General features: G+C 45.9%; 1 protein-coding gene across 1 annotated transcript; it reads right to left on the bottom strand.

Annotated features, from left to right (window-relative positions):
- Positions 1-2,041: 2,041 nt before the first annotated feature.
- On the bottom strand, positions 2,042-2,627 carry LOC149149234 (uncharacterized). Its single transcript, XM_089442427.1, has 2 exons — positions 2,405-2,627; positions 2,042-2,322 (listed from the first exon to the last, which is right to left on the bottom strand). The coding sequence occupies exons 1-2, from the start codon at positions 2,625-2,627 to the stop codon at positions 2,042-2,044; spliced, it is 504 nt and encodes a 167-aa protein (XP_089298553.1).
- Positions 2,628-11,576: the final 8,949 nt, after the last annotated feature.

Raw genomic sequence — 11,576 nt, 5'->3', positions numbered from 1 at the left:
TATGCAAGGAGGACCATCTCCTTCGTGATTGCCCTGGCATTCCCAGGGTATTAGAAGTTTGGTCTCACGATTTGGCCCGCCCTCCATCGTCCACTGATGATCATGGCGATGCTACCTCATCAGCTAGGAATGGTAAGGAGAAAGGGAAGTTTCGAATCCCCTGTCGACTTTGTGAAGGCAAACATCCCCTTCACCTTTGTCCACTCATGGATAAAGCCTCTGCTGTGTTGGAAAGTCTTGCTGCTCCTCCGAATCCACTTCCCGCTGGTTATCAGCGTCTTTCTACAGCTGTAGATCGCGCCCTTGTTGACAAAGAGATTGTTTCAGATTCCTCTTTTGTCCAAGCCCCTCTTCCCGAACCTGGCTGTTCCCAGTCTGTTCCAGACCCGCCGTTGGTCGGAAAGAGTGTTGATTCGAGTTCACCTCCTCTCAAGCACTCTGTTTCGGAAGAGCAAAATTCTCATGTTCTTCTCGTCTCCTCAGATTCTCCTGAGCTTGATAAAGGTTCTCCTGAAACCTCTCCGGAGAATTTAGATTCGGTTCTTTCCGAGCAGGGGGGCAACCATATGGTTCCCCCACCAAGTAGTTCCGTCATCTCCTTTGATTGGAGTCGTTTGACTGCCCCTCCCCTTCCGTCCCATGTGCCTTTCTGGGTCACCGCCTATGCTTGCAGTAAAGCGCTGCCCGGCACTGTGTTAGACGAAGGAGCATCGGTTAGTCTCATGCCCGTTACTACTTGGCGAGCTTTGGGTTCCCCATCGCTCGTACCTGTCGCGCCGCATCTCACCGCGTTTGATGGAGGAACGAGTCAGCCATTAGGGATCCTCCCGAAGTTTCCTATTACTTTGGGAGGCAAGACCGTCTATATAGACGTCTCAGTTACCCAAGGTTCTTTAGACTTCAGTCTTCTCCTTGGTCGTGATTATGTGTATGCCATGGGAGCCCTTGTTTCTTCACTTTTCCGTGTGGTTTGTTTTCCACACGATGGAAGAATCGTGACATTCGATCAATTATCGTTCGTTCGTCCACAAGCCCCTCCGGCGCACTCCTCCTTCCCTCCTGGTTTTCATCCACAAGTTGCATCTGCCTCACCGCAAATCAACTACGTGGCCACCCAACCCGTGCCCGTACCCAGTGACGACACCATCGTACATAGTGTCCTGGGGGCATTAGGTCCTGATTTCCAAGATGTTGGACTCCCCTCCGGAGCCACTTTCTTGGGGGCCTCCACTTCCCGTTCATTATGATGAAGTCCGTTGGAGCACAGTTCCTTGTCTTGTGTCAAGCTCGCTAAAAAATGAAACACGGCGGCCCGAGGATAGTTTTTACCTGTGTCAACCTCGTTAAAACAATGAAACATAAGCTCGTGCAATTCGAGCGCAATAACCATTTTGTCAACCTTCAACCCATTTTCAATGGCTTGAAGCTTGGGGGGCATGTACCTCGAATTGAGACACGATGCTGGGGGCATGCCCGTTCCTTTCCTATCAAGCATAGTTTGCATGTATATACGTGCCTTTAAGCTTGCATCAAAAATAAAATCCATTGTTTAAAAGCATAGTTTGCATACGTGATTATCATGTGTGTTTTCAAGCTTTCATAAAAATAAAATATGTGCATATTTCACGATGGGTCGTTTGTTATGCAAGTAGATACATCAGATAACATGTGTGTCGAACAGTCGCGTAACATATGAAACACATCATCATATGTAAAAGATCCATCTAAGAATAAGCATACATAAATCATTTCAAGCATAGTTTGCACGTGTGTGTTTTTAAGCTTGCATTAAACATATAAAATCCATGAGTCGAGTGTCGTGCAAATTCATACATAAGATCACAAATTGTACTGAACAAACGCATAACACAAGATAACACATCATCACATGTAACAACGACTCATCCAAAAATCGGTATGTATATATATATATATCGTGTGGCGCACTGAGGCGCTCAAAAATAGAAGTACGTGTCCCAAAATATCAATACATCTGAGTCATAATGTCTCAAAATAAACAGTGGAAATAAAACCTAGGTGACTAATCGGCTGGATGGTGCTCTCTGTAGTACACAGCCGCTCGTGCCACCCGCCTCAGAAGGCGGTGCACTCTGGGTTCCACACCCACTGTGTGGATCTGATGCTCCACAGGAACCTCTTCGACCCCCTGGAAGTCCGGCACCCCCTCCAGCAACCCCTCAAGGTTGCGAGCCACAATCTCTGGTGTGTTGGCCCCTGGAGGGGCTAAGGCCAAAGCTCCGGCTCCCGGGCCCTCTCTCCGTGCCGTGGCAGCCAGGCCAATCGGTCTAGTAGGCCCCACATCTGCATGACAAGACATTTATTAGGACATGTACATAAAAAATTTAAAAACAATACAAAACTCAAAAGACAAAAAGTGTCATACCTGCATCATCCCACTGTTCACCCGGAGGCAGCACCAAGTCAGGATCATTGCGGAAATCCATCCCCGCATATGGCCAATCCTGTACGAAGATCTCCTGTTGGTCCAACCAGTCTCTGAAAAATACCCCCCAGCTATGTGGTCGGCCGCCACCCCCACGTGGCATAATCCGAGCCCATCGTGAGGCCCTCGTCTCTCGAGGATCTCTGGGGGCATCCACAGCCATAGACTGCAGTCGCATGGCTGGTACTCGCTCCAGAATGAGCGGGACCAGGATCGATCCATACCCGAACTGCTTCGTCTCTCCGCGACGGCAGTTGCTCAATTGCCTCTTCATGTTGTTGCACACTGCAGTGCACCAGTCGAACACGGTAGGCTCGAGGCACTCAAGGGCTAGTAGGAGATGGGTCTTGGATGCCTCGTGGTTCGCCATGCTGCCCGCTGCCCGGGTCACCATGAACAGGATGGTGCGCAGCACTATGTCTCTCACTGTGGGGATCGAGCACTTCCCACTCCGCGTTTTCACCGCCCCCGGACAAACCTCAGCCATCAGGTCATCCAGAGTACCGCCGCTAGGTCGCTGCCCCTCCAAGATGGGCCTCGCACCTCGGCGCGACAACCCAGTCAAGAAAAAGATATCCATGTGGTCAAACTCAATGTCGTGACCACGGATGGTGAATTTTTGGTCCACCGGGTTCCATGCCCTGATCAGCAGCTCCAGCAGATCATGTTGGGCCCTCAGACGCGGCGTAAGGAAGAATTTCATGAATCCACACGCCCGCATGGCGTTGCAGCAATTTACGTCTCCCCAAGCAGCCACATCCTCTACATCGTGAACTCTCTCTTGCCATTGAAAGGCCATGATGTCCTGCATGAACAATAAAAACCAATCAGAGTTGTTTCCATGGAGAAATTTACGTTCATTTATTAAAAAACAAAACTTTTCCGCGCCATCGCGGCTGTTTTAGGGACAGCCGCGATGACAATGGCGGCTCTGTGTAAAAATGCGAGGTCAGCGCGGAAGAACACGCCTTTTCTGCGCTGACCCGAAGTCGGTTACATTAGCTATTTTTCGGTCAGCGCGACCCCGTGGGCAATTTCCGCGCTGACCGAGGGCGCACCCATGCAAATAAAAAATGCCCAATTGGGCCCATTCAACCGTTAAAAAACTCCTAAAATGAACCAGAATGCAGGGCAAAGGAATGGGAACCTACCTGGAAGAAGCAGATCTGAAAATGGTCTCCGGATGGGCTGGAAATCGCTCCGTCAACTTTTTGGCTTCTCCACGTTCTTCGCACTCCAAATAGTAAAATGGTAAAAATGACTTATTACCCCCCCCAATTTATAGTAAAAACTCCTAAATTACCATATTTTTTGGGTTTTTACCATTTTTAGCCATAAAACTGGCCTTGGTTCTGTTTTCAAGCATGTTTCAATATGTTTTTACGTATATCGAATGGATTTATGCGGGTAGTGCCCTTGTGCAGGTACAGGTATCGCAGCTTGGTCATGACAGTCCAAAATTCATGTGATTCCCAAAGTGTCGTCTCTAAGCTCTTTTCCGACGTTAAATAAGAGAAGATGGCCGAGCTCCCTTTCGGCTCGTTAAAGGGAACGAAAGGCGGTCGTTTTTAAGCTCTTTTTCTGACCGTTAAAACCAGAAAGATCGCCGGGTGTTTGTCGTTTCGCACTCGATATTGGCTCTAAAACGACGTGTCTTCGACCACTTTTTTACTTTTTCCGGTCGGAGACACTATTCATGAAAAGTACTCCTCGGTTGTAATGACCGGGCGGTTCTTTCGAGCACAGTTTTATACTTTTTCGGGCTCAAGAGACACAACTGTACGAAAAAGGACCCCCCTGGAGTCTCCTTTTCCGCATTCTTTTCAGACTCTCGAAACAAGAAAAGAAGCCGAGTTTTTCCTTTGTCAGGCTCGTTAAACACTCAATGATATCGGATATTGTCAACATGACACACATCAAGCATATGTTACCCCCGTCAAGCTTGTCGTCCAAAAATAATCGGGGTACCTGCCTGCAAAGGTGGGGAAAATGGAACTTTGATTACAGTCGTCTCGGCAGTACGTCACTCTTGAACATGGCACTCCGCTGTTTCGTGTCTGGGTGGGGTCATCTCATCTCGTATTCACTAACCTCCATAGGTTTGGGATATCCTATTTGACCTCTCATCTGTTCATTGCCGTCATCATCCTATCCGCTGCTCATTTGATGTCAAGTACTGCCAAATCCGTTACAGTGCCGTTATATGTTCAAGAGAAGTTGTCCTCTGCCACAATGCAACCTCGTTCGCTATCTCATCACAAATTATTATACCTCTGTCTCATTTCGATGATGTGGGAATCATCATGGCCCACCTTCGATCAAGGCCACTTCTCGTCGACTTCAACTCATTATCCGAGAAAGTGACTTAGAGACTCTTTCCAGGTGCCTTGGAGCCTGCATGCCTCAATGGCAGGTTCCTCGTGTTCGACGCAAGGTTTACATCATTGACCTACGATCGAATGATTCCGTGGGTGTTCGACACCAGCTCATTGATTCACACGCCACGGATTGTACCTATAGTACCTTGAGGGCCATTGTCATTATTGGTGGTACCTCTCGCGTCTGTTAACGGTTCTCATCATTGGCCGGTAATCAGACGATGTTCATGCATGTTCGACTCCAACCCCTGTATTCACATGTGTGGACTTGTACTCTGTTCGGGTCGAGATGGAGCGCAAGACCCTGGATCCTTGCTCACTGTGGTCCAGGTTGCGATTTTGTGGATAATCATTACATGACTCATTGATGGATGGCTGCGCCCATACCTAAGTCTTCATGGATGGCTGCGACCATACCTTGTCATTATTATGGTCTCTTTAGCTGGGTGGCTACGTCCATGCCATGGACCATTCTCGCATGTCTTTTGGATGGCTGCGCCCATGCCTAGACTGCATGTATTTGATTGTCAGAGATTGTCGGTACTTCCTGGTGATGTTCCAGTTCGGCGTGTGTTGTAAAGCATTTCACCCCTCCCACTCTCTCAGACTTCATGCTTTAGGGGGCATCTGTTACACAGTAATTTGTCACTGCCTTCCTGTCAGTCGCCCTGCTGTGTCCAGAAGTCACAATCACTAAGTGTTTGATCCCTGAACTGGCTTAAGACCCCTTTTTCCAAAGTTTTGTGCATCAGCGCGTCTGTTCCTAAAATAACCGCGATGACCAGCGCCTCACAGTGTATTTCGTGCGCTGCCATCGCGGAAGAACATCACTTTTCCGCGATGACGCACAGCGCGGCTTTCCCGTGTTCTTCCGCGCTGACATGACTTGTTCAGTTATTGTTATGTGCTGACAGCGCGGCAGTCTCCATATAATCCGCGCTAATCCAGTTTGGGCGAATTTGTTCAAACAACCAGCCTTCCAGATCTCTCCAGGCTTGGTTGTTAGCTTTGTGAATATCGACTCCCTTCTATGGCATGTCTGTTCGACCCTTTGCAACTACTCCCCTTGAAGATAAGCTCATCCTTCCACCTTTTTAGGAGGCTCCTTCTCCTATATAAAATTCCACCATTACCATGAGCAGCTAGTTTTTGGATAGTTAGAAACTAGTGGGAACTAGCTAGACTTAGCTTGGATTGTACAGAGCTTGTAGTGCTCAGATTGCTGCTATAGGTTTGGTGTGTTAGGAGTGGAAGTGATTGATTGCTTTGGGAAGTTTGTTTGTGACATTTGTGTGAGAGAGAGAGAGTTGTTTGTCTTGGGAGAACCATCCTCAAAGGTGAATGCTTGAGATACATGCTGACTGATCCCTCCTGAGAAGTTTATCGACGTCAGAACATTTGGTTGTACTCTTCTCTATTCTGATTAATAATAGATGACTGCTATTATTGTTCCATTCTCGTTTGTTTATGCAATGGATAAATGTGAATTATGTCTTTTCTGACTGGCATATAGTTACTTTTACTAGATTTCACGCTTGCGTTTGCCTTCTCTTCGTGTGTGCAGGTGTCCGTTCGCGGGGATCGCGGAGGACTGTGACCAGCCGAAGCGAAGAGGCGAAGGAGACATCTCTTCGTCCAACGACAGCGCAGGAATCCAAGTAGGTGCTCTTACTTCTTGTTTAATTGTAACTAGGAACATGCGTGGCAGCATTGTGTGATTGTTGCTAGACCCCTATTGGGCTAGTAGGGATCGCCTCTATCCGTAGAGGGGATTTACCTTCCCAACACAAAGTCCCTAAACATGTTGTTCCTACCCCTAGAGGAACAAGGTCAGCAAACCACAGCACTGAATAGCAGTTCTCCACCTGAAAACACTCAAAAACAAGCTAATTTCTGATCATGTCAACTGCTCCACTGAGCATCTGCGCTGAATGTCAACTGCTCCACTGTCTACCTGCGCTGAATTTCAACTGCAAAGAAGGCTACCTGCGCTGGGCGAGTTGGGACATGTGGCACAGTCATTCCTCAAGGTGTCAATGCCCAGGAAGCTTCCAAAATGACACTTGGATCAAGGAATTTGACTGGTGATGAGTAAGAGGGTCTAGATCTCCAAGTGGAAGCAAGAAACTCCAAGTGGACTCAAGAACTGAAGAATAACTGAAGTGGGAGGGGACACTAGTCAGCTTCATGCCAGCTTCAAGCTGACTCATCCTTTCTCCAAAACTCCTATATATAGATCTCTCCCATGAGGTCTAGGGAGGCTGGAATCTTGTGAATGTAAGGAAGTGTTGTTGGTTTGAGTTTAGAACTATTGGGTGATTTTCCTTGAGGGAGGTGAAGAGGAGATTTCTTTCTGCTGGGAGGTGATGCTGGATTGGGCCTTTTATGGTTGTATCACTTCCTGAACTTTACTTCTTCCATTAATAAAGCATTTGAGGTTCTTCTATATGCATGTGTCTCAATGGTGTATTGTTATGCTTGTGTATTTGATTTATTCTAATCCTTGAATCAATTATGAATGTATGCTTCTTGTAGTTTCCCTCTCTTGCCATTTTGCAGGATCTTGGTGTAGCTGGGCCAGTGAAAGAGCAAGGAGCTGGGAGCAAGCAACAAGGAGAGAAGATTGGATCAACCATTAGCGAAAGACATCGGTTAGTGGATCTCTTTCTCCCCTATTTTACTTTCATAAAGAAGAAATCTTAGATAGATTTGCTTCGATTGTTGCTGAGGTACTATCACCCTTAGAGTGGGATAGGGTCATTCCGTATTGGATACTTTTCCCAACAACAAATTGGCGACTCCACTGGGGATCGTATCTTGTTGGTTGTTTGTGTTTTTTGCTATTCATTTCCTAAACACAGGGAGTACCGAATCGAACTGCATTTGAATCTTTCAAATGCAAAGTAGAGGGCAGCTACTCTAGCTCAGTTTCTGGGCATGTTTATGATTTGAAGAGCTGATCCACAAGGACTCTGAACAGCTCTTAGTGATAGCTTTTCATCCTCCTTTTCATCCTTTAGTGTGTACTTGATTGATAGCTTTTGATTTGGCCAAAAACTGTGAATTTTTGAGCAATCTGTAACCCGGAAACTGAGAAAAACGAAAGTTTATCTATTCATTGCAGGCACTGTGAAGGTAGTCTGCATTTCATCGCAGGTCCCGAAGGGGCTACCTGCGCTGAATGTCAAACTGACAGTGTACTACCTGCGCTGAACCAGTTTTGCCTTGTGCAACTGGGGTTCCCTGCTGTTTATTGCCTTGTTTTCATCCTTGTTTTTGCAGCCTGTTATCAGTCAATGTGCCTATCTGAAACCAACTTTCCTTGCCACTATTCCGCTCGGTTGTATAAAGAAACTGTATTTGTTCTGTATTTCTTATATCATTTGCAGTTTCCCATAACGAAAGTGAACTAGTCTTGTTGTGGCCTCTTAGATCTAGACCTGTGATAAGTGTCGTTTTGATCTTAAGAGTTAGTTAGTTTGTTGTTCATAGCTGATTGAGCTTTTACTTCTGTCATATGGTTTGAATTTATATATTTCTAGTGTCGAAACAAGTAAATCTTAAGGTGTCTTTTGATTTTGGACAAAGCTTGTTTGATTTCACTTGAAATTGAATTCAAAGTTATACAACAGCTTTCTTTTTGTAGTACATCAACATTAAGAAAGAGAAAAGAAATACCTGCATTGTGCATGTGCATTTTGACAGCTTGTATGTTGATTTAGGGAAAAGTGCATTAGTGTGTGCTCTATGATCTGTGTGAAAAGATGATGTCTTTCTTTTCCCTCGGTAGTTAAGATTTTCAAAGTTGAAAGATTGAAAAGCTTGCTTATCATCTTAGACTGCATTTAGGAAGTTGTATTATACATCTCGTGGTGATCCATAAAGGCAAACTGCTAAACAAGATCAACTTAAAATGAATTGAATTTACATAACAACGCATTGAAACATAACGCAAACACATAGAGGTCTAAGCTAGAGACGTGTTCCGGCGTCATTAAACATGATATCTTAGCGTTGAGTGGTTGGGTGATTCCTCCACGGTGAAGCGATAAGTATCAATACGGACTTGTGCTCCCACGTACCGTCGCGTATATATTGGGAGACCCCTATAGGAACAAAGCCTTTATCCATAGGAAGCCGTGTCGACCACCCTACTGATCGCAATGCAGTGAACACAACATTCACGAAGATCGACCACCCGTACCGTAAAATGTATTCTGTGGTTTTGCGAAAGGTTTGGCAGACCCTCTGCCTAGAACTCCAGAGCAGTTTCTTTTGGCCTTTTTCAAACTCTATAACTGAAAAAGTCCATCCGAGCATTTTTCACTTCGGGCTCGTTAAAACATCGGAGGAGACTAGAGTCATCTTTAGCTTTTTGTCGACTCTTAAAAAGTGGAAAAGCAAGTTGTGTCTAAAGCGTCGTTATAAAATTTATTTTAAACGGAACATAATCACCTCCTATTCTTGCGTTGATCTGTAGGTTGAGAACATGGAACGCCCCAACCAAGGAATTCCCCATGATGGAAATCCTAGTCCTTTCTCCTCTTGGGGAGAAGTTGGTGCGCCCCACATGGCCACATTGTCGCTTCCAGGACTGACAATTGGCTTGCCAATTTGGCTATTCTCAACGAATGTAGTTCAGAACACCATGGTTCCTGAACAGTCGAGTCAACAGTTAGATCAGTCTAGAGCTACCCACCAGCCTTCTACTTCCTATAACTCTTCCTCCAATCCTTCATCTTCGCAAGGTAGAGCTAGCAAAAGCCAAGCTCCCATGGAGAAGAAGGAGAAGAAGAAGAGAGAGAAGAAGAAGACGAAGCCTAAGGCGACTGGGGGCAAGCAAAAGAAATCTGACAAAAATCCACACACAGCACAGACCGGGCCTAAATCGCCATGTGTCATATGCAGAGGAGACCACTTCCATAGAGATTGTCCCTGTATTCCCCGGATACTAAGGGACTGGTCCCCTCGTCTGCACAATTCGGGAGCATCAACCTCTGACAGCCATGTTGAATGCTTACCGTCAACCAGCGAAAGTGAAGGTTCAAGACAAAGAGGGGGAGCAAGGTCCCCCTGCAGACTGTGTGAAGGCGATCACGCCATCCACCGTTGTCCCTTCTTAGACGAAGCGAAGAGAGTTTTGGAAGATCGTCCGGTTTCACCGTTGAGACTTCCTCCTGGATACAAAAAACTCGTGCCAAGTCCTTCATTGGTTGAGAATACAGCTGGCCCGCTAAAGTGGTCAGCTGAAACGCCAGTCATTGAAAATGAACCTACTGAATCCAAACCGGACGAAAGTCCAAAGGTCGAAACGACAGTTGACCCGGTTCTTCCTTCAGAAGTTTCATCGTCAAATGACACCGTCACTGAAGATTCATCTTCAAATGACACCCTCACCGAAGAGAATAAGGATGACACCATCCAGATTCTTTTCATCAACACAGACTCTGATGAGCATCAGGGCAATGCGCCCATTCCTTTATTGCAGGAAGGAACATCGTCAGGGTCATATCCGACCGTGTATTCGGTCCCACCAGCAAGCAACCTGGTTGTATCCTTTGATTGGAATCAACTAGGCAGACCCCGGTTGCCAGCTAGTATACCATTCAAAATCATAGTCCAAATATACAGAATGGTAATGGCCGGAACTATCATTGATGAGGGGGCATCTGTGAGTATCCTTTCCTCTATTGCTTGGAAAGCACTGGGTTCCCCGACGCTTTTGCCTGAGATAAGGAATCTCTTGGGTTTCGATAAAGGAACCAGTCGACCATTAAGGATCCTCCCCAATGTGCCTGTTACATTGAAAGGGAAGACCGTTCAAATGAACGTGATGGTCGTTCAAGGACCCTTGGATTATAACCTACTCCTTGGACGAGACTATATATATTGCATGGGAGCAATAGTCTCCTCACTCTTTAGAGTAATGTGTTTTCCACACGAAGGAAGGATGGTCAAGCTCGTAGACCAACTTTCATTTCCGGGATCACGCATCGCAAATAGTCACATACCAACCCTGAATGGTCTATTCAATCAAGAAATGTCTCCACCCCCAGTCCTCCTTCCCGATGAGTGCGAGTGATTCGGAAAGATGGGACTGGAACCCAGGGGGCATGCATCCTGGTCTGCTTTGGGCAGAGAAAACCTTGGGTATAAGATAGAATTTCCGCGAGAGAATATGACTAGTCCGTACCCCGTCCATAGAGGAAGAGGGGTTATTCTGGAATAGGATTCTTTTGTCAAGGTTACGTGTTTGACAAGAGTCATTCACCCTTGTCTATTTCGATAGACAGTGCCGAGGAAATGTTTTTGTTTGAAGAAGTTAACGAAACAATCTTTGGGTAACCAGAAAGAGGCAAGCCTCACCCTTTAAAACAAATGTTTTGATGGATAAGTAGGGGCAGCCTTGAAATTGTATTTTATACCTGGGGGCATGCAAACCTTTTTGAGTGCAAGCAAAGAGCGGTTATTTATCTGTTTTTTGGATTAGTCGTTTCCGAACTTGTATAAAGAAAGGATATGGAGTAAAGCTTAGTGAAGATGAAACTCCTTAAAAAATAGAGATCTCACAGGAGACATTTCTTATCTTATGACTAGTATATCGAGCAGTTTTAGCATAAAGTTCATGCTCGTTAAAAAATAAACGCAAGATCCGAGCAGTTTTAACGCGGTCTTCATGCTCGTTAAAAAATAAATATAAGCAGTGAGCAATGTTTCTTCCAGAGTTTAAGCTC

Source organism: Pinus tabuliformis, chromosome 9 (genome assembly GCF_031772625.1).
Source record: "Pinus tabuliformis cultivar Carrire ecotype Pingquan chromosome 9, CPIR1, whole genome shotgun sequence".
Taxonomy (NCBI): Eukaryota; Viridiplantae; Streptophyta; class Pinopsida; order Pinales; family Pinaceae; genus Pinus; species Pinus tabuliformis.
This window is presented reverse-complemented; position numbering and strand designations above follow the sequence as displayed.